Genomic DNA, 27,951 nt, shown 5'->3' on the forward strand with positions numbered 1-27,951 from the left:
ACAACCACAATCGAATCCAAAATGGTGAGCAACAAGCAGCCTCTCCGAGTGTCAGCCTGCAGCAACCTTCCCATGAAAGCCCTCCCCGGTACGCTGTTGCCGTGCAGCGCTGCCAACTCGTCAGCTGATCTCTGTTGTTCGCTTATCGCAGCTGTTCGAGTGTCCGCCCCTATTGTAGTGCCGCTCTTAATTTAGTGAGATGTTACGGTGCAGGGACATTTCGGTCATTGGTGTTGTATAAAGAAAGAGTTTTACGCATGGTTTCCAAGCGAAATGTTTGTTTTTTTCATGTTAAACGTTAACCCTCTTCGTGTGAATGATGTGTGAGGCCCCCCTTTACGCTGTGTTTGAACCGAGGCAAGTCATGTGAGGGGACAAATATGTATGTTCCTTTTGACCCACTTGCAATCGCCAACCAGGGGACTGCTGTAAATCAACATTTAATCGCAAATAAGCTGTCAATGTTGTGTTGTAATTCCATTAAAGTAATTTAATCAAATTCTTCTCCACATGCGTGTTCTCTTGTGGGTATATTCCTGCGCTAAATAGTCCTTTGTTTACACGCAGTCCCCCGTCTCTGCGGAAGGAGGCTTTTGGTAGTGCGGTGTGTGACTCCTACCAGCTGTTTCCCGCCTTGAAAGCCATCCGATCAGCTGCACACACACACACACACGTATACACACGGTCATGCAGAGGGAGAAAGCAAGGGGGAGGGAGGAAGAGAGAGGTAGAGCGCCACACACAACGAGGGAACCCCATCAGCTGGAAGTCGAGTAACATTACAACTCTCAGCAGCCTCAAAAGAACTACATTACACGGTCGAGCGATTAATATATTCATTGAGGATTTATCCCACGTCGGATCACGGGATTTTTGCTTCCTATCGTCACCGTTTTTCTTTTATTCAACGGAGACTGTTTGCTGTTTTTACGGGGGGGGGGACCAAACTGGCGAGAGGCGAGCATGGAGTATTTCATGGTACCAGCTCAGAAGGTGCCCTCGTTGCAACATTTCAGGAAAACGGAGAAAGAAGTGATTGGTGGTCTTTGTAGGTGTGTATACCGCATGTGCTTTCACCCTACACGATGTGCGTATTATTATTGTTGAAAAGGCATGTGCTGGGAGTACACGCACTTAGCGATGTCGCTGAGGCAACATGCTTAATCTCATCTGTTATTGTGTACACGACCCTCTTGCGGGCAGCTGCGGGCATAAATTAACATCAAACACAGGGATTATACTGTGAATGAGCACGCGGGGGTTTGTGCTCCCACCATGGTATCATCTGCGTGGTATTATTTTGCACATATGCCTGCGAAATCGATGCATTTTGTGGCTAACAAACATAAACCACGTGGTTCCGTGCATACCACGCTGCTACTCCGCTCCAGAGCGCATCCCTGTCCTATTTATTCTTAAATAAACTCTCCGTTGCCTTTAGGTGCTGGGATTTACATAATAAAGGGGAAAGGTTAAATTCTAGCGAGCGTGGTAACTGCCTGAATGGATCTATTTTCGTCGCACACGTCGTGGGGGTTGCCGATTTCGCTCAAAGCGAGCCGAAGTTATTGTGGGTAGTGCGGCCATGCTTTTGCTAAAGTGATGAGGGGTCTGATGTTGGTGTCTTTAATAGCGCCATCCTGTTGTGTACTCTTAGGTGAAAATGAAAAGCTGTTGTCACAATCTCCATTCCTCGAAGTGGCGATGGTTTAATTTGCGTTTCTCTGCGTTTCGTTCGCGTTATCGAGCCGCCTCCATTGCGTCTTTTCATCCCGCACCTCTGCCATGCTGCCTGCCGCATTGTTGTAATGGCGGAGGACACGAAAAGTCTGCACGGAGCGTGGAGGCAGCTTCGGGTATTGTTATGAAGGAGGACCTTTAAGTTGGATCGTGAAAAAAGATTGCGTTACATCTTGTGTATCTGGTAAAGGTGCATTTGGCTTTCGCGCGGAGGAAGGGAAATTAAAAGTGGTGTTATTAATAAGGGGGTGTGTGTGTTGCGGAAGGCCCGTCGATACGTCCGCAGCCTTGTAGAAGGAGGCGGAGGAATCTGCCGCTGCTGGTGGCGCGCGGGTATCCTGGGAAATGTAGTCTCTTCAAAAAAAAAAAAAAAAAATTTGAATTAATTAAATCCTCACAGTGAGTGCGGAGATTTGATACGTAAGAAAAATCACCTCAGATTTAACCAAGACTAACTTCAAATGCTTTTCAAATTTAAAGTCAGAAAAAAGAAGGAAAAGGTGTCCGTTTATAAATCTGTAATGGATATTATGACATGCCATGCGATGGAGGACATGCTGTGGTAAAATGTTTGGATGTCAGAGAAAAGTTAGAAACTCTCGTGACTGTTACAAGGTGGGGTCATCTGATGTTTTTTTTTAAATTTTTTTTATTATTATTGGGGAAAAAACAAACATGCTAAATGTAAGACATTTGAGAAAATATTTTTAAAATAGATCGTTTTGGCGCAACTTTTTGATTTATTTGATCTGTTGATAAATGAATGGCCCAATCATTTCAGCTTTATTTAGTTACCTGGTACTGATCCTACTGTCCTTAACCTTTAATCCACCCTCCTCTGTAGTATTCAGTGTCTGTGAAGTCTAGGCCCAGCTGGTCATGTTTTGTCACTGGGTGTGTTTTTTTTTTTTGGATGCGCTGCTGTGTGCTGTGGTGTTTCATTATATGTGCTTGTGTGTGTGTGTCTTTACAAACCTAACACTCACACATGCACACACGCACGCTTTTTTTTTTCTCATCTGTTTCTGCACAATTGTTCCCAGTGTTTGCACTGAGGCAGCTGAGTCAGTACAGATAAGAGCTTGGCAAGAGAGGGTCCCAGAGATACAGGAGCTGATACAGAGGTTGTTTGTTGAAACTCGCTTCGAATATCCCCTCGGCTGAACATCTGGCGTGTGGTAGCTCCTCTCCAAACTTTGAGCATCGAGTTTATTGATAAACTTTTTTTTGCTGTTGTAATTGCATATCAGAAACAGTAAACTGGAATCATCTGGATAGGTTTGAGATTTTGGCTGCTTCTAATGACCGCTTCAGTGGGGTATGTAGAGCCCAGCATCGATTGGAACTCCTATTTCTTTCTGATTAATCCCTGCATCTCTAACTATTAGATCTCTAACTATTTTATTAATTACTTACTAATAGTACATGAAGAAGAGATGCAATTGATGTGGTAAAACATAAAACTGCATTGTATGGCACTTTTCATGACTTTTTGCTGTTTGGAGATGTACATGTACTACTGGGTCAGCTCAAACGCATATAACCATGCGTATTTTCTCCTTTGTCATATATGATGTCTTGCAGTGTAAAAGGAATAGTATTTTGCAAGGAACAAGGCTCTGATATTAGGGATTATTTTTTCGGGTTTAAACCATTTTCAGTAATAGTCATTATGATAATATGTTTGCATGTACTTAGAGATGATTGGCTAGATTAGGCACCAATGATTTCCACTTGTTAAACTCTGAGCTGACTGAAACCCCAAAGAGAAGACCTTTTTTAGTCTTTGCGACGGTATGGCGTTTAAACTATTGTCTTTGTTTTGGAGTTTTTGAGTAGTCGTTTAAAAGTTAACGAATACACGGCGGTGGCATTAGATTACAATGAAGGCTAAACATGGCCAAGTCAAGCAGGTTTTTACAATATTGTTTTCAAGTAATGTATTGTTGCTAAGATTCCTTTTTTAAGAGATGCTCTTGAGTGGGTCAAGTGATGATGGGAAATGACTAACCTGAGTAGGGAAGGAAGAGATAGGTGGTTTCAGTTGATTAAAAAGACGTACAACAAATGGTTTTGATGAAGATTCATTTCTTTCTCAACAGCTTAATATGTTGCAGAGTGAAATGTAAATTCAGACAGCGTGTTCCATTTGTCATTCTGCACTTGTGTAGTGGAAGCCAATTCCCAGCAACATGTTTTCTGTGCTCATATGTGTAGCAGCTTAATATCTGTGATGCTTCATTTCTAGATTTTTTTTCTTCCCCCACCGTTTATGATCAAGCTAATGACTTTAATCCCTTCCCTCTTCTTCCTTTAGTCTTGCAAACATTCCTCTGACCCCAGAAACAGCCCGGGACCAAGAAAGGCGAATTCGCAGAGAGATTGCCAACAGCAATGAGCGTCGGCGTATGCAGAGCATCAATGCTGGATTCCAGTCACTTAAAACGCTCATCCCACACAGCGATGGAGAGAAGCTCAGCAAGGTGAGGCACCATCAGAGATTTGAACAGGGGGATGAGTTAGATCAAGTAATTAACAGATGAATGCGCTTTCATTACTGAATTGTAAAATTTCTCCTCAGGCTGCCATCTTGCAACAGACAGCCGAATACATTTTCACCCTGGAGCAGGAGAAGACGCGGCTATTGCAGCAGAACAGTCAGCTCAAACGAATCATCCAGGTAGAGTCAAACAAAGAAATCATGTGTACGGAGGCTTTCCCAAGGTCTTCTGCCTCGGATGATCTTCAGTTTTAGCTTTCATCCAAGCTAAATATCCCATTTCTGCTTTCTCTTTCCAGGAATTGAGTGGTTCCTCCCCCAAGAGGAGGCGTGCAGAGGAGAAAGATGAAGGGATTGGCTCACCTGACATCCTAGAGGAGGAGAAGAGTGAGGACTTGAGGAGGGAGATGATTGAGCTGAGGCAGCAGCTAGAGAAGGAGCGCTCAGTCAGAATGATGATGGAGGATCAGGTAACAAGAAAAACCACAACAGTGTACACAGTTTCAGATGTCTAAAAGGTGTTGCGACTGACATACTTTCATCTCATGTTCGGCATGGCAGATGCGTTCCCTGGATGCTGAGATGTACCCAGAGAAACTGAAGGTGATCGCCCAGCAGCTCCAGGAGCAGCAGGCCCAGACAGAGAGCCTTGTCTGTCTGCAGCAGCAGAAACAGCTGGAGAGGGACCTTACTCCAGCCCACAGCCCTAAGGTCTGAATCATTTGCAGACCACTCTGTTGCATATTAACAGTTGCATACATTAATAAGTTCATCTCTTGTGCTGATTAATGTTGCTTTTCGTGGCTGGCTAACTGTCAATGTTTCATAGTCCAGTATACACCTAACAGTCTGTAATAAAAACTGACTGTTCAGCTTATAAAGAAGACATGTGCATGTCCTTGAATTGTACAAGAACATGAACCATTATCTATTTTTCTTTTTAATATTATCCTAAGGTTCATTATCCTAAATTCATTATTAGCACCAAACCCCCACCCCCCCTCTTTTTTTTTTTGTGAAAACTTTCATGGAAAGCATGTTTTATTTACTAGAAACAAACACATGCACCTAGAATAATCCGTAGATTTCAGACCTGGTCGCACATGACAGTCCCCTCCATGCCGACGGTTAGAGCTGTCAACAGCTTTGACAGTTTTACAGTGTGTCAAATGAGCCACTCACACATCCCTCTGCTGTGCCCATTTCCTGCCATGACAGCTGCAGTGTCCCGTTTCTGCCGGCTCACCGTAACCGAGTGTGGTGTCAGTCAATCGTTAAGAGACGTCTGCCCATCCACGCCATATTAACCATGTAACACTTAGTGTGGCTCTGAGTACCTTTACCTCAAATAGAATCATTAGCACTTGACATCAGCAACTAAACTAATGCATACCTGCTCTCTTGTTACCACACGCGTACAGTCATACATATCATGAGACAATATGTTTAAAGAAGATGTTTATCAAGCTCATAATGATCTAAAGCCCGAACTTTAAGTGGCTTCTTAAAGCCTGATTTATACTCGGAAACCCCCCCCCCCCACACGCAGACACTACGCAGACACTCTGGTGCACCTCCTCAAAATTGTAACTCACCGCAGACAGTGCCGCAGACATCGCCGCAGGAGGAGAGAAAGGAAGCCTCTGATTGGTCAACTCTACATCCGCTCTACACTATGCGTATTTCCGGTTTGCTAACCGGCTGACGCCAACCGTGCTAACCGTGACAATTCTTTCCCTCTCTGCCAGCTCCAGTAGTAGCAATATTTCTTCTATTTCTAGATCGATCAGCTGCATCTCAATCAAAGTGCGCATTCGTCCAGTCGCCATTGTTGTTGAATGACCTCCGTAACCGTAACACCCACAATCCTAGCTTGTTCGTGATCAAGGCATAAATCAAAAATAACTGCGTCGTGTCTGCGACAAGCTCACTGCGACACACTGCTGCGAAGTATACACGAGCCTTAATACAGTATCTTAGCAGCATTTCTTGTGTTGAAGAAATACTAACTAGCGGCCCAATAAGCTTGTTTTTTTTAATGTCATTTGTTTGTTTATCCCCAAACATAAGGACACAAAAACATTTCTTTGTTGAGATATTCTAACATCCGACCTGTTCAAAATCAAGTAGAATACTGTATAGTTTAACTTCTATGTGCCTACATTGCATACTTACAGTAAGAGTTGTTTGTGCAGTTTTATAATGTTGCACCAGTGCTTCAACGTGATTTTTTTTTTTTTAGTAGAATAAAGTGGGGACATGAGAGTAATGTATAATTATTGCACCTTTCTACCAGGTGTTGGCCCCGGCTACTCCCCCTGCGCCTACCCATCATGCCACAGTCATTGTCCCTGCACCTGTTCAGACTCCTCAGCCCCATCATGTTACTGTGGTAACCATGGGCCCCACATCAGTTATTAATTCAGTGTCCACATCTCGACAGAACCTGGACACCATTGTTCAAGTAAGATGCCGTCGTGAATTTTCTGTTTATTATTGTTTTCTTTCGATGAGAAAACGCTGCCCCAGGTCTTTAAAAAAAAAAAAAAATCCTCCTGATCTGAACACTTGAGGGTGCTATTGTCACTGACATTTTTCGTAACCCCCCCATTTCCCCCAGGCAATCCAACACATTGAGGGCACCCAGGGGAAAGGCGGTGAGGAAGAGCAGCGGAGGGCAGTTATCGTCACTTCGGGACGAGTCCTCTCTGATGCAGCGGGCTCGGACACAGCCTCAAACAGCGATGGGCCTGATGACTGTTCACTGCCTTGAGTTCATCCCTGGCGTCCCGCGTACAACACACTTGCATACATGCGCACACTTACACACAAAAGGCCCTAGCAGACCAGGGCTATGGGAGGCTACAAACTCATAGCACTCTTGTTCAGTGGACTTTAACAGGGCTGGTAGTAAGAAGCACTCGTTTTTAGTGGGTTTATTTTTTCCTCTTTTTAATACTCATATGGATTTACCGTGATAGGCAGCCCAATTAGGTTTACATATACTTACTTGTACATGCAGTCTCTTCTGCATCTATCTCTGCTTGTCTCTAGCCCCTACTTTCATTCAGTCGCACAAGCTCATGACTTTGCATTGAGCTACAGAAAGATTATTAGAGCTACTCCATTTCTGACTGATTTGCAAATGCTCCGTTAAACTGGATACTAGAATTTAGAATGTCTGCTAAACATCTCCATTAACTACCAGGACTGTTACTTTTATGCAGCCCTTAAGCCATGTGACTGATCATTGAAACGGGAGACTCAGTCAATGAAGAACCCGGTGGTGTGGCGCCACCACCCAGCATATGAGCATTTTCAGTGAGGTGGACATCTTCTCAAACTTCTTCGCTTGAGACCCATCTAAGCTGTTTGGAAAGACACTGTGAGCTGACAAGACTGTCCTAAAGTTCCACCGTTTGGGCTTCGTGTTGAAAGAATGTTATTTTACTCCTGTTATGTCTACTTTTCCTTGTTTTGTTTTTCAGAGGCTCAGCCAGAAACTTAAAAAAAAAAAAAAAAAAAATGGATGAAAATTTTTAAAAAAGCGGTTTTATGGCTGACTGGTGCTCACAGGATATGATGAGAGAGGGCACTTACTGGTTCACAACTCTATTTTTGTCTGTTTGTTTCCGTTTTTGCTGGGCTGGGTTCCCAGTAATCCTACATATGTATTTGGCCTGTTCCCCCTTTTGGTCGTGGCCTGACAAAAAGATCACTGCTTTGATAATATCTCTTGATGTTCTCCTTTTTTTTTTTTCTTTTTTTTTTAGTTTAAAAGCACCTAGCTTGTTAAATAAGCTTATATGTCGCCCTATTGAATGATATCCACAAGTGTGTATGTGTGTGTGTACGTGTGTGTGTGTGTGTGTGTGTGTGTGTGTGTGTGTGTGTGTGTGTGTTTGTGTATTTGTGTCTTAGTGTTTTGAAGCAGCAGGGTTTAGTGGTGGCCTGGACTCTGGAAGTCTGCAACAGCACCCCTTCTGCCTCACATATACATATATGATGACATACAATCACATGTTTGTTTCATTTAGCCCTTATCCGTTTGGTCCAAAATTTCGGGACGGATATCAAAGCAGAGTAAGCTGACAATATGAGGAAAAATGCCCGGTGTGTCATAGAGGTGACTGGAGAGTCCACATATACTCTATGCTTTTCTTTATGTAGATCATTTGTCCCCATGTGCATTTTCTGTTAAGTGAATCATGCTATTTGCATGATTTTGCTCAAGTTTTACTTTAAACGTGCTCTTTAGCTTGAAACTCTTGGATGACAGACCGATTGACTCATAGCAGAGAGAGAGGCAGCAAGTTGCCTTACTTGTATCCCGTGGGTGTATGGAGGCACTGTGAGGCCAGCCTTAACACAGCCATGTGGTTTTTACCTGAACGCTTCACTCTGGCCCTTGGGTGGCCCCTGGAATCCCAGTGGTTTTCACTTCCCCTCTCCAACCAAGCTTGTAAACACCTGGGGTGTGTAAAAATATATATTCCCAGTTATTTTATCTAACTCGTATTCTTTTGCATATGTTTTACTTTTGTCTCAAAGTTGAACTGATTGGGAGCATAAAAGTTGTGGTCACGTGATCCTAATAGTAGTCTGTCAGAAGTATTCAAAATATGTCTGAAAACTTGACTTCTGGTTGGAACTGCATGAAAATCTGAAATCATTAAGGCCCCTCAATGTGAGCTATCAAGTCAGATATGTGGAGAAAAAAAATCCACAATGACATTCCACAAAATTAGATTCAACTTTCCCTGTGAAGTTGCTTTCTGAAAGTTAAACTGAATATATTCAGTAACATTTAGGACTGTGGACACATTATGGCATTTAATGGCGAGCTCGTCCCCCTCAATCAATGATAGATGGAGCTTTGAACTGCTGGATGAATAATGCTTTCAAGTGAACACTCCTCAACTTGATTAATGTCATGGAATTTCCCTTTAAAAATATTGATGTCAGCTGCACTGCAACGACTGAAACTAAATCACGGGACTCTTTATAGGAAGCGGATTCCTAGATGTGGAAAATGTTTGCATGTTTTTTGGGGGTTTTTTTGCAGAACCTCGGTATCTGCATTGGAAAGTTTTCTCCAAAAAAAAATAAATAAATCCCACAAACCTGTTTATTTCCACCTGTTTTATACACTCTGGATTGAGCGTTACAAAACATTTTCTCGGCATATCAGATTGTCAGAGACGTAGGGAGGGCCTGGGGATCCCTAAATGGTGTCAAGATTACAAAGCACTTACTGTACTATACTGGAGTTTTCCTCTTAAATATAAGGGGGTATCTCCTCAGCTGAAGCTTTTGAGGTTATGAGTGGAAACCGCACAGCTGTGTATCCCCCGTTCCCTTTGTATCAGTCCTCCTACATTTTGTCTTGTTTTATCCTTCTTTTTTCAAAATTTTGCATCATTTAATCCTGTTTTATGTATTGCCAATATCTTTTATCCCTCACATTTTGCAGCTCAGTTCAACCCCCCCTCCCCCCTCGTTTCTTGTTCTCTGTGTTGTTGGTTTTTTTTGTTAGACCTGTCGATGCATATGGTCATCAAGAAGCTACTTTTTTTTTTTTTAAAGAAATGCTTTGGGGATAAAGAGGCTTGTGCCTTTGTAAAGACAGAATAATAAAATTTGTACTTTGTTTTTTAAACATTTAGTCTTTGTGTGCATCTCTTGTTTTTGTTTTCTCAAAGAAATTCTTTCAATTTGAACATGGACTCCTAGTGTTGTAAGATCTGCTATTCAAGCAATGACAGAACTGGCTGAATTTGTATTATTTTTAGTTTTGGTTGGCTGTCCCTCAGAACGGTTTAGTGCATGCACAAGTGTCTGTTCCTGATTGGTGGGTGAGCTGTTGAGGCGCTCCCCCTCCCTCTCCCGTTCAGCAACTCATTGCTAAATTAAGACTGACCACCTTCTCTGTGGCATTTAAAATACACACCAGGGACAGTGGATGGCATCTCATGCCGTCATCCTCTGACATGCATCGATCCATTCCAAGCCTCTTGTTCTCACCCTTTCACATTAATTCAGATGCAACTGGTGTTGAGAGACAGCCAATTATTAGTTTGTTTTCGCATTTTAGACTTTCTATTACAAAGCAAAGCCAAGTGTCCAAAAAAGTGCAAACGTGGATGTACATCAGCATTTTCAAAAAAGAATATTGGGATGATGTTAAAAAAAAAAAATGTCTGAGGAAAAGTGGAAAACTGTCCTGCAGTCAGACTTAGAAAATCATAGGTGCTAGATTCTCCAGTCTAAAGAGTAGTGAGCCCATCTGAAATTGTTATCAAATCACAAATTCCTGTATGGGGGGTACGCCGCTGCACACGGTAAAGACAACTTTTGAATTTATAAAGCCGCCGTTAATGCTGAACAATATACAAGTTTTGGAGCAACGTGATAACAGCCAGACAAGGTCTGTCTCGTGGACAGTCGAGCCTCAGTAAGACTTTTCCAGACCTCACTCTGCACTTGAAGACTTCAGTGTGATAGTGTAATCTGGGATAGGAATTATTCATTAAAAAGAACACATCATTATTATCATTATACGGTTAATGTATGCATTACTGTTTTTCAGTCTCTTTTGTCTCTTCTCCAATAATTAAAAATTGTTGGGCCCAACCACATAAACACATTACTCCTCCATCATTGCACACATTACACGGGCGAAGCACTGAAAACTGAATTTGGCGTTCTTACTTTTATGCAGTTTCTGCATCGCTGAATGAATGGAAGGTCTGTCTCACTCTGTCTTTTTTTTAAGACAACATGATGCCAGTGTTTGTCATCTGTAACTAAAAGAAGAATTCATGTTGACTAGAATTCAAAAGAGCTAATCAAAAGCACAGATTCTCAAACCCAAATATTCTTGCAGCCATCCACTTTCCTCTACCCATGAAGCTCCGAAGGATTACGGCAGTTTTATGCTTCGAAATGAACATTGCTGTAGTGTTTCAACATGCTTCCCAAGTCATTTTGGATGGCCATGGTTGGGTAAGAAACTTGTGCCATATTTGGGGATTAACTTACAGTTGAGATGATTCCCAAGGAATTGTGCAATTCTTTTTGCTACTCTGAGTCTGCTTGACTGCGATAAAGCAGTAATCCGCCTAGCGTTCAGCTTTGTGAGGGATTCTAGGCTGAGTCAGGGGTCTCTATGCTCCTGACTCTCCTCAGCTCTCTCACTCCTGCTTCTCTACACACTCACTCTTTCAACTTTTCACTTTCACCGTGTCTCCTTACGAGAGGGATTCTTTGATATTTGCTTTCAATGGAGCACATTTCCTAACTTTATAGATTTGTGGGGTGATGGTGGTAAAACTACTACAGTCATTTTATCATCATTCTTTGCAAGACAAAGAAACCACACAAGCTTCTTGGGATTTTTCTTTTTTAATTTGGTAAAAGTTGCAAGTCTGATTTACTTTTAGCCTTTATTTAGAGGAAGGCAATGTTCCTCCACTACCCAACAAGCGCACGTTAACATAATGCTGTAGTTTGACAATTCTGAAGTCTACTGATGTTTATATGAGGGGACTAATATAATTTTAGTGAATTTCTCAGAAGGATAGAGCCAGGTTTTGCATGGATGATGAGGCTATCTAAAAAGGACAGCCAGCTGCTTGCACATTTAGAGTCTTTGTAGCATGCTTGTAACACCTCTGACACACAGCTTCAGCCTCTCCACCAGTTGGCCTTCTCTTTGCCCCGCCTCTTCTTTCTGCATGCACTTTAACCTTCCTGCCTTGGTATATATAGTCTGTGTGACTATCAGAGTTCTCCTGGCAGCCATCATGAAGGGTACAGTCTCGATCTGCTGTTTTCTCACCCTGCTGCTTTTGCAGGCCACAGCAGGTAAGACTCCGATGCATTTGGGTGAAACATTCAGTTTTATCCAAGGCAGCAAACTGTTGGCATGACATATGTTTGCGTCCAAGTACCGCCGATGAATGAAATTGTGATGGTGTATAAATTTAGAGGCATGTTTAATGATAGTTTAAGGAATGCTGCAAAAGCTGAGCGCTCTTTTGCTATTCAAAGATCAAAGACTTTCAGAGATTTGAAACATGATCAGGAATGAACGATCATGTGGTTTTGCACCAGCCAAGGATAAACAGAAATGTTATTCTGCTTTTTATCAAACAAGTCTATTTAAAATCTGTCTCAGTTTCAGTTGAACAGCTTGACAGCCGTCACAAATCCCAGATCTAGCGGACTCCTTTACTTTGATTTATTTATTAAGAAACAAAGATCCTGCTTTAAAAACGGTTACTTTTCATGTATGAACAATTGTCTTCTTTCACATTTTAGTGAGTTTCCGAGGGAGGGACATTCAGGAGTAGTCAAAACTGTTGAGCCTTGACGATGGCCTGACAGCATGTCAGCTGTCATAAGGCATGCCACCAGCTGATGGAAAGTCTTAGTCCAACTAAGGAGAGTAGGACGACCATGTGGGATTTTGAATGGACACTAAGTCATCTCTACAATAACTGAAATTGTCTCTTCGCTTTTTTTTTTTATTTGATCTGCTACAAGCTCAGGAGTTGCTCATTGGGGGCAGCATTTTTTAAAATAACAGGAGATAAGATCATAAGATGAAATGTGATCATTAAAGAATTATTACTTTACAGTAAGTGTGGTCACATAGAACCTATTGAGTTAAATGTAACTGTGAACCGCTCAACCATGACTACCCCCAGATTACCCATTCTAAAAATGCAGACTGATCTCTGGGTCTGCATTGGTACAGATATTGTTACCCTTGTCTGTCACCCCTGCCCGTCCTTGGGGTGGCGTTCAGCTCCACAGTCCGCAACCAGGCTTCTGTCAGGTGTCTAAGATTGGAAGGCCTCCTGAAACCCAACACTGTTCACTACAGTTCCTCCCTCCCTCCAATCGACCCCCACTCTTCCCTCCAGTCTCTTCACCCCTCCCAGCTTCATGCTCTGCTTTAGATATGCTGCACAGCTGCTGTCACTCTGCACTGTCACAATCGCAATTTATTCCCAGCAGTTGGCCTTTTAGGGACATGCATTCTCCAGGCAGGAGGGGCCGGGCTGTGGATGCTGCTCATGAGCCCTTCTTCAAGCCTGTGCAGGTGTCTTTTGGGTGCATATTGCATAATGTATATTGAATCTTCTTTTTCAATCTTCTTCTTTAGGCTGCACAATTTTTATTTGAATACCTCAAGGATATAGAAACTCAATGAGAATAACGAAGTCCTTGCCACTGCTTGTGTAACTATTAGTGTTATTGATTGGTTCAACAGCTGTCAGGAAATTGAATTAGCTAAATGGGACCTGAAATGTTAATTCCCCTCTAAATCAATGTGGAATTGATTTACTATCATTTAATCATAGGTTGTCTAATATCCCCAGGGTTTTCAAGTTTTCTTGTCCAAACATCAGAACCATTAATATGTTAAATCCAAAGTTTTTTTTGACTAATCTAGAGACTATGAAATTTTGCTGTCATGTCAGGAGTCAGAGCCAGATCATCCCCAGCATGCATCACATTAACCCAAAGTTTAGGCTGTCCAGACATGATTTGGGAGTCTTACTTTTCAGAAATGTCATGCTTTCCTCTTTTCCGCTTGGACACCACTGGTCTTGCATTTATCAGAGTGAGCAAACCCTCAGGTTTTTGTCAATCTGAAAGGTTTAGATTGCTTTTTCAGATAGCTCGTCTAACTGTCCTAACATTAGACTGTATTGCACTTGTCAAATAGATATATTTGTTTGAATGACAAAGCTAGCATGTTTTTTGGTGGTGTGAAACATTCAATTTACATAAAATGGCCCCTCTGGCTCTTTGATGCTGCCCTGGTTTATTTACTGATAGTAGTAAAGTACTGATGCTAGAAATACTGTGCTAGCCATGTCTTGTATAAATGCCACTGACTGATCAAGTAAGGACGAACGCTATGTTCAGTGTCCAGTTTCAAACATTGAGTTCAAATGTAAAAGGGGCTAAACAAAACTACTAGTACAATAAAAATCATAGACACTACTCCAAAAACTTATTTTGTTCAACTGAAAGTAAATAGTGACACTTTTGCCCTTTTGGAGATCAGGTTACGTTTTTACTGGTGTTTATAGCAAGAGCTAATATTACCCATTCTCAGGCCCCAGCATGGCTTCCTCGCTTTGCAGAAGGAGACACTGAAAGTAAAAGAAGTCTCCATGTTATTCCCACTACGAGCATGTGGCATGTCTGGGGATCCCAACGCTTGTAGTAGTAGAGGGGACACACCAGTCTTGCTCAAGGCTAGCCCTCCCAGTCCCAAGGACACCTGACACACAAGTGGAACAGGGATAGAGACATCAGATCAACACCTAAGTGTAAAGTGCCTTTGCTCTCATGTCTTTTTTTGAGCTTGTTTGCTTCTTAGTGACCTCTCAGAGGACTAAGAGAAAGTCATTGATGGTATATGTTTATCATGGTAGAACAAAGTAAGCAATTAGTTCTGAAAATTGCTCCATTATCTGAATATACACATGTGGCAGTGACAGAGACTAAGTTCGACCTGGGTCTAAGTTACAATTATTGCGACAAGAAATGTATTAATGAAATGTTGTTTCATTTGCTATGAATGAGTGTTATATTATATACATACACTGACTGTCCTGATACAGGACCTTTCACTCAGTAAGCCTGTGTATTAAAGTGTCAGCTCGATGGGATGTGGATGTCTCTGAGTCTCCACACTGACTGACAGTCTAAACCTCAAAATAGGCAGCAGTCGTTCTGCCTCCTCCTCTGTCCATCCTCTGACCCATTGTAGGGCTATTTCTGACTGTGGGGGAGCACTGGCTTCACAAGCTGTGCCACCTGTTGCCATTTGTGACGTCTTCCCACCACAGCCTGCACAAGCCCTGCTCATTGCCCTCACACCTCTAACACCTCACACAAAATAATGTGCATTTGCTCTACACCGTGTTATCAGTTCTTGGCTTTTACTGAAACATTGGCTTTTATTTCTCACAGTGATGTTCAAGAAATTCTTAGTTGTTTCATTAAAACAGCAACAAAAGGTTATTTAACACTGAATCCAGTGTTTTTAAATTTGAATGAAGTCAATGAGTCTTTCCAGTGGAAAGTGGAGTTGCCTGAATCCCCCAGTGATCAAGACAAATCCTCCAACTGGTGGTTTCAGGCCTACTGCCCTCATCATATTCAGTTTAATTGAATTTACCCTCACTGTGCTGCAAGCGGAACCTGATCCTGGGGTTGCACACATATCGACATACTTAATATAAACAGTGTAAATACACAAGACTGGAGATGCATTCCAGCACACACATGCATGAGGACATAACACATGTCAGGATAGAAATGAAAAATTAAACTCTTTTCTTCGGTGAGCAATCTTTTGTATTCACAAACCGTGTAAGGTTTGCTGATATCATTTGTTGAACTATAGTCAACTGATTTCTGTGTAGATTTTTGCGTTTGCACAGACTCACACAAGCAGTTGTTGATTGCCAATATTTTTTGATGACTGAACAGGCTCCAAAGGGTTTTAGTATGACTTACCCTGCTGCAGAGAGGCAATGGTAGGCTTAAATCTGCAACATTCCTACAGGATGTGCAGTCAGAATGTTTCTCCAAACTGAGGGAAGGTTGTGTGGCAACAAACCCATTGAAGACACAACCCTCAGGGCGCCAATGTCCGGGGTTCAGCTCCCCTGGCGCCTGCAGGGTTAATTTTGGGCTCCGATCCAAGGCCCGCCATCCTCTGGCAACATTACCTCTCTGATCTTTTGTGGAGCCCTGATTCAGAGCCTCCATTGGAGATTGACTGGATTGGAAGGTGCTAACAAGTTCACAGCAGTTAGACCCACTCAAGAGTCTAGTGTTAAAAGACATGCCTCTTCTGAGTGATGAGGCAAGTTTCAGAAGCTTGAGTGAGCTTTGAAGGGTACAGTGATAGGTTGATATAGCATAGAGGATATGGGATTTGCCAAAAGCCACTTTAGCCTGTGAGTGGGATCACCCTCAGCGTCCTCTGATGAGTGACTTCTCACTGTCAAAAAAAACTCCCTCTGTCATGGTATTATCACATTCTATCAAAGAAATGTGAACCTATGTTTTCTCAGATTTTCTTAATTCCTTTCTGTGTTGTTTCTCTGTGACTCAGTTCGACATCCAGCCAGCAAGGAAATTCCCTGTGTTGAAGCTTGAAAATCATTGCCACAGATCAGTATTGCATGAGATCAATAATTTGTCTTTTTAGACATGTCGCAATTATCTGAGTTAGATATGACATAGCACTCTAGCAATCGTGAATATTACTCATGCCCACCTTTGATTTTGGCTACTAACCTTTTTTGTTTCTCCTCTTCTTGCACTGTACTGGTGGCAACATCGCACAGGCTTATTTTTAGTAGGTTGACTCGGAGAGAATCAACACTGTTGTTCCTTAACCAGCTGCATGTCACTGCGGCCACACAGCAAAGAAGCAACTTCTGAGGTCTCAGTTAAAACCTAAGGCCCATTTCACTGTTTTACAGTCTTTTCATTATAATTTAGCAGTGCATGTCCTTAAATGTTCCATTTTGGATTGATGTACTATAAGGTGCGATCAAATATTTAATTGGTTGCAAATGTTGGCTCCATTTTTCTTGAATGAAAAAACAACTTTATCAAACTCATACCATTACATTGAATGTGAATCTGTTTTTATCTAAAAGACCCATAGTTCATATAAGTTTGCTATCTACTTGTAAACAAACAGACCGTCACGATTTCACTTGTCATTTGATGCACCATTGGTATTGACCAAAGTAATGTGTCATTTTGACTCTTGGCCAGAAACACTAGAAGTCACAACCCACATGGCCTGTGGCTTTACTCCAGTCTATGGTGTAGGATACCACAGCCGTGCTGCCCTATGAGATGGGGGTGTCTTCTCACACTGATTTGCTGTTTATTATTAGGTGGAGCAAACAATGTCAGTGCAGTTTTAATAAAAATTTCAATGGGCACTTTGACTTTTTATAAGCTATTCTGACACCAGAGAGTGTGGTTATGGATATTATGTTTAAAGGAATATTTAAGTCTCTTTCTGAATTCATCAGTACTCTCATAAATTGTGCCAACTTCCATGTGAAAAAACATCCCCTGCAATTAAGCTAGTGGCAGAGCATGTGTTTTAAAATGGCATATGCTGTTTGTTGGACTTGTTCCAGACTGTAATAGCCTTACTGCGGGAAACTGTATCCTAAAAAACACTGTACGTGCAATGATCAAAGTTTTATCCTTGTGGACAAAGAATTATCTCAGCTGCACGTCTACTTGAAAAGGAATCTTTTACTTTTTGTCTCTCTGTGCCTCTGCTTCACGCCAGCTTGTGATGAGTATTATATAAATGCCCTGATACCTCAATTTCTTGCCATTCTGATCCTCTTTGTAGAGTTATGAGCCAGGAAATGGGGGGTCATGTGGTGCAATACTAAACTTTTTTTTATCATGTTTTAAGTGTAAGCTGGAGATGTATTTCTGAGATAGGTTAATATGCTTTCGGTGCACCGTAATTTCGGCTCAGCTGACAGGCAGCATTTGCACAGTTTGTTTATAAAACAGCATTTTGGTCATGGTGTGTGCTTTCCTCAATATAATTTGCAATTCAGTAACTGCAGTTTATAAGCAGCACCAACTTTATCAGCTTCATTACTCTATGCTGTAAATACCTTACAAATTGTAATAAATTCCTTTCAAATTCAAAGATTTGAACACTAAGACTCAAAACCTTCCAGGGCATAGAAGTGTGAGCAAGGAATACTTCCCAAGAGCTCCTATATATATATCTCAAAGCTGTAACAAGTTTGTCCGCTGCAGTGTTGTGTTGGAGATGTTACAGTGGGCGTGTTCTGAGACCTGGGCACACAAGGATAGGCTGTGTCAGTCTGTGATTGGTGGGTAAATATAGATGAGAAAAGACAGAGGATTGCACATCATTGTCTCATTTAAATTACTGAAGGGAACACTCAGTCCAGCTCTGAGTCCTCCTCTTTATGAAGCTGGGGAAGTCCCTATTTCTGTCTGACTTATCTTTGGTGTTGTTATAAAGGCAATGGTGATGCCAAAGGCACGTCTCTGTTTATTTTCAGAGTTTGCTTTCTAAATTAAGAGCTGATTGTACTAACAGCTGTGATCCAAGTAATCCGAGCTGTTCAGAAATGGACATGTCTAGTGAGCAAATATGATCTTTCAGATTCTCTGCCTGCTCTACCTTTACCTCTTCCTCATGCTAATGACACACACACACACACACACACACACACACACACACACCTATATATACACATATACATGTATATACAACAAACAACATAACATCTCACTGAGTGTAACTTTTTTATCCTGATAAATAGTCAATTATTTAAGTAATCTGTCAAATAACTGATTAACATATATCTACTGATACTGAAATGATGACTAATTGACAAGACAAGACATAGCTGGGACATCTCAGATGCTCTACAGTGCAATCCACTTCACTTACTATAAGGTTGGAGGGTTAATCCCAAGCATCTCCTTTAAATGTTGTCATGTCATTGAGCATTACATCCCAAAATATTTGCTCTGTATGTAGGGGAAAGACCGGTGAGCCTTTCTGGAGAAGCACCTAACGTGTTTAGCTACTTTTCACAAAGCTATAATGATTTTAACTTAAATCTCCAAAGGTTAATGAAAATACATTTGTTTTGTAAGATATAAGAAAGATATGTAGAAAGATACTTCTGACATCGCTGTCTTAAAATTGACACAGCTTAATTGTTCAAGTAAAGAGAGGTTAGGTGACATTATTCTCAAAGCCTTCATGTTCAAACCATAGAAATAAAGAACGTATGATAAAGAATAAAAACGAGTTACTGATTATTCTTTTCTCTTTGTCCTTGCGGTCTGAGTTCAGAGCCTTTGTCTCAAAGAACCACACAGCAAGCAGCAGTACATGAAATTAAGACACGGATTACAAACTTTTGATCATGAAACAGCTCATTTATCTGCTTTGTCTTGAACCGATGTCGGTATCCAGCAGAAAACTGTGACTGAGTGGTGATATAGTATTGAAAAGAGGATGTATTAATTGATATGCATTCAGTAATTGCAGATGTATTTAACATGCATATTTGGATGTCACCCGCCACAGCATTCACTTCTTTATTAAACTGTCTCTGGATTGTTTAGGGACTACTTTTAGCATCTGGGTCCACTTCATGAAACCTTTATCGGATGATTAAAGATATACAGTGTGATACTGTATGTGTGAGTGTTATACTGAGTTGTTGAGCCAGGTTTTATTTTTTTGATGTTGTTTTCACAGAAGAAGAAGATATCTCCAACGTCCTCAGAGACAGATCTCACATTGATGAGACGTTGCGACTTGCAACTGAAGAAAAAGCAGGAGATTATGCAGGTGAGGGGCAACAAGGATTCAATTATTGTTGACTTTTTTGGGTAAGTTTGTGCATTTATTACATGTGTTACCTCCATTGAGCATGTCAAAAAGCTAACCACTGTAATATAATATGAAAATATTTCCTTGATATCAATTTAACTTGCACATTCCTATTAAGACCTTTGATAATCCAGTCTGTTTCACCGAATCTGGTCAGATTGTCATCATTGATGGAGTTATACCTGCAATATATAAAGATTATTGTAGGAATATCTGCCTGTGCAGCAGCCCTTAATAACAAGGGGTCATGCAACAAGAAAACAACCCTACTCAGGTCATTATATCAAATAGTGAAAAAATAAAGTCAGTGTTTTAAAATAGCAAAGTCAAATCCTAATCAATGTGATATTAATGTTCACATTGGTTCCTCTTTCTCTACTTTCATGATCTGTGTGAAAAGTTTCTGCTTTAGAGAAATATGATTAAATGAAGAAAAACAGAAATCTTAATTATTCACAACCACAGTATAATCTGTTGTTGAAACTGCAGGTTATCCATATAAAACTTGCTACACTGGGTCCCAAGTAGATGTTGAGATCAGTCTTTCTAATATCTTTATTTTTCTTTCTACTCTATTGTCTTGTCTTTCAGCGGCTGTACAAAATTTGCGGAAGATCTATCATACATCCATCAAGCCGATGGAACAGGCCTACAAATACAATGAGCTGAGGCAGCATGAGATCTCAGGTATCCCAGAGGCTTTGGCTGTGTGTGATTTGTCTCACTTTGTTTTGTCGTGTGGCTTTTTTTAATTTATTTTTTGATTATTGCTGCACTCGTATCAGATTTATTCATATGTTTGTACTCACGCATCATCTTTACATTGTCAACCGATACATAACAGTTACTCTTAAAATGTAACAAGTAACGATCAGGCATTAGATATAGGTTTATTCAGCTGGAGGCATCACACACATCTATCTTCATCCTTCTGCTCATTTCTCTTGAAATATATTTTTGTTATGTCAGAGTTAAATCTTTGCACTGTACAACGTTTCTTCACAGTAGTCGCAACACTCTGAGCTGCATACTGAACTACACAACACAAACCCTTTAGTCCCACTGTAAAATAAAACTCGCCCCCTTGTGGCTTTTGAGGCTTGACTTGCATGCAAACAAATTCAACTTGTGTCGTGTCCCTCAATGAACATTTACTTATTGTAAATGAAGGTAAAGTCATGTCATCACCTGATAACATGGACACACACCAGCCATTTGTTAACAGACATGTTTGACTAATTGTAGGTCAAATATGTGACCATAAATTCCAGCCATGATTTCCAACCTATTCATGTACATTGATGCTCTACCCCCTCCTGTTGCTTGTTGAGACCTCACTCCCTCACTGACCTCTCCTTCACCTCCTGTTCCCTTCACTTCTTTGTGTTCCACCCTCTCCTGTCCTCCCTACATCCCCATTCCCTCCACTCCCCTCATCTAACAGCGTACCCCGGACGATCCCTGGGGGACTCAGCCACAGGTGGGTGTGGGCAGGGCTTAGCTGTGCATGGCACTACCTGAAGTGCTGAGCCCCTTCCGTTCACCCTGCATTTGTCCTCATAAATGAATTCTCTCTGTTGATCAAAAATTGCAATCACTTTGGGTGACACACAATAAAATATAACATCCTGGACTGGCTTGTCATCAAAGTGGTTCATTGAGGAAACATTCAATCCACAGAAAGCTGAAATTTTGTACCTTATTTTAATCAAAACTGGATAACAAACTCAATAAAATGCTAAATCTAGATAAACTATTTGTGGCTCAGAGTCATTAGGCTGTAAGGTTGATAATGTTTAGGAAGCACTTTATGCATAGTATTTACAGAGGAAATACTATTTGAGTCTAAACTATGGAGGGGGTTGCATGTGCAGCTTTGGCTTTAGAAAAGGACACACAGGTCTGAGGAGGGGACACTGGTGGGAAAGGGTGGTCAGTGATCAGCGAGGAGTGAAATCATTTTGACTTAGTACTTTATTTTAAAATGATCTTAAAGGCCAATAGTTTAGGAATGATCTTTTTTTTCATTGCAAACATTATGACTCCAAGATATTTCATGTTTTGTCTCTGCAATCTAATGTAATTTGTTGATTTCTAATTTCAGGCCTACAGCTCAAAAATAAAAAAAAGGTCAAAGGACTTTTTTTAATGTAGAGGTCATAATAAGGTTTCAAAGACAAACAAATAGAAACAAAAAGATGTTCAAACAGGTGATATAACACTGTTTTTGTACCACATCATGATTACAACCCCACGTAATCATGATGTGGTACAAAAGCAGTATCCATAGAAGGCGCAAAGGAGCAAATATGGACGTATGATCTCTAGTTTGTCAACAAATGTGTGATAAAAGTCACTGAACTACGTTCCTTAAAGAATGATTGGAAGGGACAGGTTCTTATCCTGTACTGTGCATACACTGATCTCCCAGATAGCACTGTGCCAATAGCTAATATAACAACACTGGCAAGGGATTACTATTGGAAAACCTTTGTCAAGCACTACAATATGAAATTATATTCACAAATCTTACTTCTACAAACTGTGTAAACTGCCAGAGGCAGTGTTGACTTCTCTGAGCTATGAGCCATGTGGAATGTACCATCACTTTGCATCACACAATAAAAAATTGTGTAATGTGGTGAAAACAATGATATTTCCATATCTTTTCTTTTTCTAAGAATTGGATACTCTGTGCTTGGGGCTAAAGACAAAAAGGACTATCGAGATTTATCAGTGACAAGTCCTATAGCCAGCTCTGTGATAATCTAGGGCTCGGCGCTCCTTTAAACTTCTATGATGGCGGCATTAATGCCGAAAAGATAAGTGAGATTTCAGAGCAAAATTATAAAGCAAAAGAAAAAGAATGCATTACAAAGGCATTCCCTCAGAGTACAAATGGTCTGATCTGCCTGCAATCCTGGCAGAGATGATGCTGGACATTTTGAAAGGAAAACTGCAACGATGAAAGCACCATGGCACTATAAACCTTTTGATTTGTTGGGAGGAAGAATGGGACAATGTAACATGTAAAAGATTCCATTGTTTGGAGTCTTCAATGCCGGAACATATTTTGATTGGTGCAAGATGGACTGGCAACACTACAAAGTTGTAAAAGCATTACTCAGCATTACAATACTGACATTTTTTAGTTGCTTTCTTATGATGTCTATATCATCTAAACTTTCTCTGATTTGGAATTGTATAACAGTATTGAATTTACAGAATTTGGTGCCCTACCACCCCTACACCATGTCCACTCACAACACACGTGGCAGGCAGCTTACTGGGAGACACCAGGCTTGATCTGAAAGCATGGCCCTGTTGTGAGACATGGCTGAAATATTTTGTGGAATTTTGTCTGGATTTTTTGGTACTAACACCATAACTGCTTCAACATTTCTTTGTTTTTTTTCCATTCTTATTGTAAGTCATACAATATTTGCGTTTGTGCACAGGATTGGAAGTGACGGTGCTACTCTTTGATGTCCATTAAATATTTAGTGGAAACCCACTTTTGAAAAAGTTTACACACTGTTTGAAATATTAATAAACTGACTCACTTCAGCCATTAACATGGTTAGTATTAATTATTTATACCACATATCAAATGTTGAAACTGAGAAATTTGACAATGTTCTGAAAATTCTTATCTTATTTGTAATTTAACTCCAGCAACGTGTTTCACAGGGGCATGCCAATGGTGTGCATCATCGCTTCTCACACTGTAAATGTTTCAGAACTTTAGAGACAAGGCGGGATGTTTTGAAAAAGCTTTTTCTCTTTGTTCTTGTTTCATATATATAATTTCAGGAGCTTAACAAGTCAGAGGTTCATTTATTGTATTTTGTACTTCATAGAGGGCAAAAAAGTGTTCAGTGGATAACTGAATGCCAGTTAGCTGGACTCTTACTACGGAGCCATGTTGCTATAATACATACAGAATGTGGTTTAGCATGTCCTTCTTAAGTCCTTTTCTTGTAAAAAAAAAAAAAAGCATCTGGATGGCGGGTTTGTTGCACCCAAACCTTAATGCAACAATAAACTGTGATGTAATCCTCAGATTCTTTGTGATTTTTACATTGAGAAAGATTATTCTTCTAAACGTGAACGTTATCAGCAACAATGTATATTTGCAAATCATTGCATTCTGCTTTAATATACATTAAATAGAGTGGCCAAACTTTAAAAAAACATTTTGGAAGAAGGACTAAAAAGGAATACTTTGGCTTTAGGTAAACGGTTAATCCTCTATCATTCATCCAACGATCCAAAGATTTTAATCATTGTTGTACCACCTTACCCACCAGATGGAGAGATCACCTCTAAGCCATTGGTGCTGTTCCTTGGACCCTGGAGTGTAGGAAAGTCCTCCATGATCAATTACCTCCTGGGCTTGCATGACAACCCCTATCAGCTTTACACAGGTATGATACACTGCTTTCTCTTTTAGAATAAGAAAAAAGAATGTTGCATGTTTAAACCCTCTTAATTTTGAAGATACCTCAAAATGTCCTTGTAAATATGCAGAATCATTAGCAGCTGATGTTTCAAAATGTTAGCAGGTGGGTGAATTGTGAAGATGCAAACACTGAGGTTTGGTTGATCCATGTCATCGTGTCATTTAGGCCTCTGCTTTATTTTACCATTTCTGTGGCATGTCCAAATGTCTGACCAATACTTTCACTCCTCTCTGGACCATTCGTGCTAATCTCTCCCTTTCTGTGTGACTCCAGGAGCTGAGCCCACTACCTCTGAGTTTACTGTTATAATGCACGGGGAGAAGATCCGCTCTGTTGAGGGTATTGTTATGGCAGCAGACAGCTCTCGCTCCTTCTCTCCCCTGGAAAAGTTCGGTCAAAACTTCCTTGAAAAGCTGATTGGCATTGAGATGCCTCACAAACTGCTGGAACGTGTGACATTTGTGGACACGCCAGGAATCATTGAGAATCGCAAGCAGCAGGAGAGAGGTAAAGAAGATTTAGTCCCATTTTTTCTGCATTACAGATTCCCCAAGGACAACAAAAGGCTGGTTTGTAACACTTCTTTTTTGCTTCCGTCTAGGTTATCCTTTCAATGATGTTTGCCAGTGGTTCATTGATCGTGCAGATCTGATCTTTGTGGTTTTTGACCCCACCAAGCTGGACGTTGGCCTAGAGCTGGAGATGCTCTTCCGGCAGTTGAAGGGTCGTGAGTCACAGATCCGCATCATCCTAAACAAAGCTGACAACCTGGCCACCCAGGACTTAATGAGAGTCTATGGAGCACTCTTTTGGAGCTTAGCTCCCCTCATCAATGTGACCGAACCCCCTCGTGTCTATGTCAGCTCTTTCTGGCCATACGATTATGCACCCGACACCAGCCGTGAGCTCTTTAAGAGAGAGGAGATCTCCCTCCTGGAAGATCTTAACCAGGTGATTGAAAACCGTATGGAGAACAAGATTGCCTTCATCCGCCAGCATGGCATCCGTGTACGCATCCATGCTCTGCTGGTAGACCGCTATGTCCAGACTTTTAAAGAGAAGATGAGCTTCTTCAGTGACCCCGAATTAGTCTTCAAGGAGATTGTGGACGACCCAGACAAGTTCTATATTTTCAAGTCCATCCTAGCCAAGACCAATGTTAGTAAGTTTGACCTGCCAAACCGAGATGCTTACCGTGACTTCTTTGGCATCAACCCTATCGCCAACTTTAAGCCCCTGTCAACTCAATGTTCCTACATTGGAGGCTGCCTGCTGGAGAAGATTGAGAAGGCCATCACCAATGAGCTGCCTGGTCTTCTGAGCAGCATTAACTCTGGCAAGCAGCCTGGCCTGTCGTCCTGCGAGACAACCGGTTGTGGCGAGAAGCCAAAGAATCGTTACCGAAAGAACTGAGGAACATAAAATAACTTGTGTGGAGGAAGTAAGGAGACAGAGGAGGTGGAGAGAAGGGATCTGGTGGAAACCCACCCTGCTTTCATGAGAACGCTTGTATTGTTGAGGAGAGAAGATTAATGTTTGTTTATTTCCTCAGGAGAATAAGGAAAGGTGCATCAGGGGACAGTGAGAATAATGCAGATAGTGGGAGGGAGGGGTCATTGTTTGATAAGGCAGCTTAAGGACACAAGTGCTGAAGAAATGAGTACATGCCACTGTTCACAGAGTTTTGTTAAAACACACCCTCCTCTCTCCCTTGCGCAACCACATTGGACTGTCTGGGACTGTGAGATTGGGGAACTATAAATGTAAAAAAAACAGTAAGATGAAATAAAAAAGGCAAATCGTCAGACTTAAAAATAGTCAAATACCAGCTCCCTTGTATGTGAATAAAACAGGTAAAAGTGGAAACAGAAATCTGTGTTGTAAAGTTATGTACCACAGCAGGTCAATTCCACAAGCTTCAGAAGTTGTTTTTGAAGTGGTCTTTTTGTGGGTGCTGTACAAAGCCTTTGTGTTTGGCTGATCATTCAAATCTCTGCTTTTCAAATAGACCATCGTTGCATGTTAGATATCACATGTAATGTAGCAGATGCATGGGTTTTTCTTCTAACATAAACAAGCAAACTTTCCACTTATAGTGTTTCTGACACTTGCTATGCAACAAATTAGGCCTTTTTTCCTTTTAGTTTTGTATGCTCATCAGTCTTGGTTGTTGACAACCTGTGAATTAAGCAGAGGTCAGGGTTCAAGGGTCAGAGCCTACAGAGAGGAGAGGGCATGTTCATTCTGCTTCACTTCTTAACTGTTCTTACTGTATTTGTTTGAGTCTATAGATTTGCCAGTCTTTGGTAGAAATTCAATACTGTGTTAAGAATTATTATTTCTTTCAGTGATAAGCTTTTTTTTCTTTAGCTGAGTGATCATACAAGAAACACAATGAACGAGATATGAGTTATAGGTTTCTTTATCCATTTATTCTGCCATTTCTTCTGCAGGTTAGAAAGACGTTATTGATTTTTGTTTGTGTAACTTTCCAAATGGGAATTCAAGTAGGTTGTGCACATGAACTGATAAATCCTGCTGCACAATTTTGAAACATGTCTGCAAAATTGTGATGATGGATCACTGTCATAAGAGATTTCATAGCTTTCAGAAATTGGGACTAAGTAAAGATGAAGTGGAGGACTATTGAGTTGATCCCTGATCTCTTCTGAAACAAGGCAACCCAAATGCTGACCTTGCTTCTGTGCTGGTAGTAATATGAAGCTGCAAGTGCTCATGTAGCTTATCTGAAGAAACGTCTCAGAAGTATGGCAGAGAAAATCACTCAGCCTATGTTGATAGCTTTGGAAATACATTTATTTGATATTCAATTTTATTCTTTTTTCGCAGCCTACAGAAATCTCATCATTTCTAAGAAGCTGCTAAAGAATCAACAGACTGGTTATTTAGCTGCCTCATGTCTACCTTTTTGGCTTTGGTTTTTCGAGTACACAAAAAAAGGATATAATATGTTAGGAATAGATCTAGATGTTGTTTTTAAAAAGATTTTGGTCTTCTTCTGACAGAACGCGATTAACTCTTTCCAACATTTTTGCTAACACAAATAAAGTGACTGTTGCTCCGTTGTTTTTTTTTTTTTTCAGAAACAAAACGTGCTAAGAGGTTTTCATATTTTCTTCTTACTCAACAAGAAAGTATATCTACAAATAAACTTGCCTTGCCTATTTCCCAAAATGTCAAACAATGTGTAGAGTACAACGTCCTAGTTAGTCAAAGAAAAGGTTTGTAGTAAGAGCCCCAAAAGCATGATGCTGACTCACGGGGTCACTTGTGCACTTCCTTTTCCCTCCATGTTCTGTCTTACTGTCTTACTTACTAACCCCCTTACTGCTCTCCCCATTTAACTTATGAGGCATAATGAAGATAACTACATCAAGAAACCTGCGAAGAAGCTTCTTTTTCATCTCTTCAAGTGTGAGTGCTCCATTGGCTGTGTGGAGTTATATTTATGCCGCAGATCAAGAGCATACCCACAAGAGGGTGCTGTGCAAATAAGGGAAATATAGAGCGTGCCCAGTAACATTCAACATGCAAAGGAAAACCTTTGTGCTTTATGACATCAGGTGGTTGTGCTTTTAGTATATTTCAGTGTCACTTAACTTTATTCACCTGTGATTTTAACATTGTGTCAAATTAAAGTAGCGGCTGATTCACTTTTTTGTTTTGGTATGAAATTTAAATCAACTGGCCAAATTTTGGGAGGCCTGGTGGACATAAATAAAGATTTCTGATGGACTGGATAAGTCAAGCTT

The 27,951-nt window shown here is 40.8% G+C and overlaps 2 protein-coding genes across 4 annotated transcripts; both read left to right on the forward strand.

The window, feature by feature from the left end:
* Nucleotides 1-662: 662 nt before the first annotated feature.
* On the forward strand, nucleotides 663-9,901 carry tfap4 (transcription factor AP-4 (activating enhancer binding protein 4)). Of its 2 annotated transcripts, none has more exons than XM_075454865.1 (7): nucleotides 663-1,052; nucleotides 4,058-4,223; nucleotides 4,322-4,420; nucleotides 4,540-4,710; nucleotides 4,802-4,951; nucleotides 6,537-6,704; nucleotides 6,861-9,901. In XM_075454865.1, the coding sequence occupies exons 1-7, from the start codon at nucleotides 964-966 to the stop codon at nucleotides 7,011-7,013; spliced, it is 996 nt and encodes a 331-aa protein (XP_075310980.1). In that variant the 5' UTR covers nucleotides 663-963; the 3' UTR covers nucleotides 7,014-9,901. The 2 variants fall into 2 exon arrangements, with proteins under 2 accessions (XP_075310980.1, XP_075310981.1); XM_075454866.1 differs by lacking the exon at nucleotides 663-1,052 and adding an exon at nucleotides 1,370-2,355.
* A 2,121-nt stretch (nucleotides 9,902-12,022) lies between these two features.
* On the forward strand, nucleotides 12,023-27,942 carry srl (sarcalumenin). 2 transcript variants are annotated; one of them, XM_075454931.1, is made up of 7 exons: nucleotides 12,023-12,106; nucleotides 19,581-19,673; nucleotides 20,307-20,402; nucleotides 21,160-21,195; nucleotides 24,026-24,142; nucleotides 24,452-24,685; nucleotides 24,780-27,942. In XM_075454931.1, exons 1-7 carry the CDS (start codon nucleotides 12,046-12,048, stop codon nucleotides 25,589-25,591), a joined length of 1,449 nt encoding a protein of 482 aa, XP_075311046.1. In that variant the 5' UTR covers nucleotides 12,023-12,045; the 3' UTR covers nucleotides 25,592-27,942. The 2 variants fall into 2 exon arrangements, with proteins under 2 accessions (XP_075311046.1, XP_075311047.1); XM_075454932.1 differs by lacking the exon at nucleotides 21,160-21,195.
* The last annotated feature ends 9 nt before the right edge of the window (nucleotides 27,943-27,951 follow it).

The sequence above is a fragment of the Odontesthes bonariensis genome, chromosome 21 (assembly GCF_027942865.1).
Source record: "Odontesthes bonariensis isolate fOdoBon6 chromosome 21, fOdoBon6.hap1, whole genome shotgun sequence".
NCBI classification, from domain to species: Eukaryota; Metazoa; Chordata; class Actinopteri; order Atheriniformes; family Atherinopsidae; genus Odontesthes; species Odontesthes bonariensis.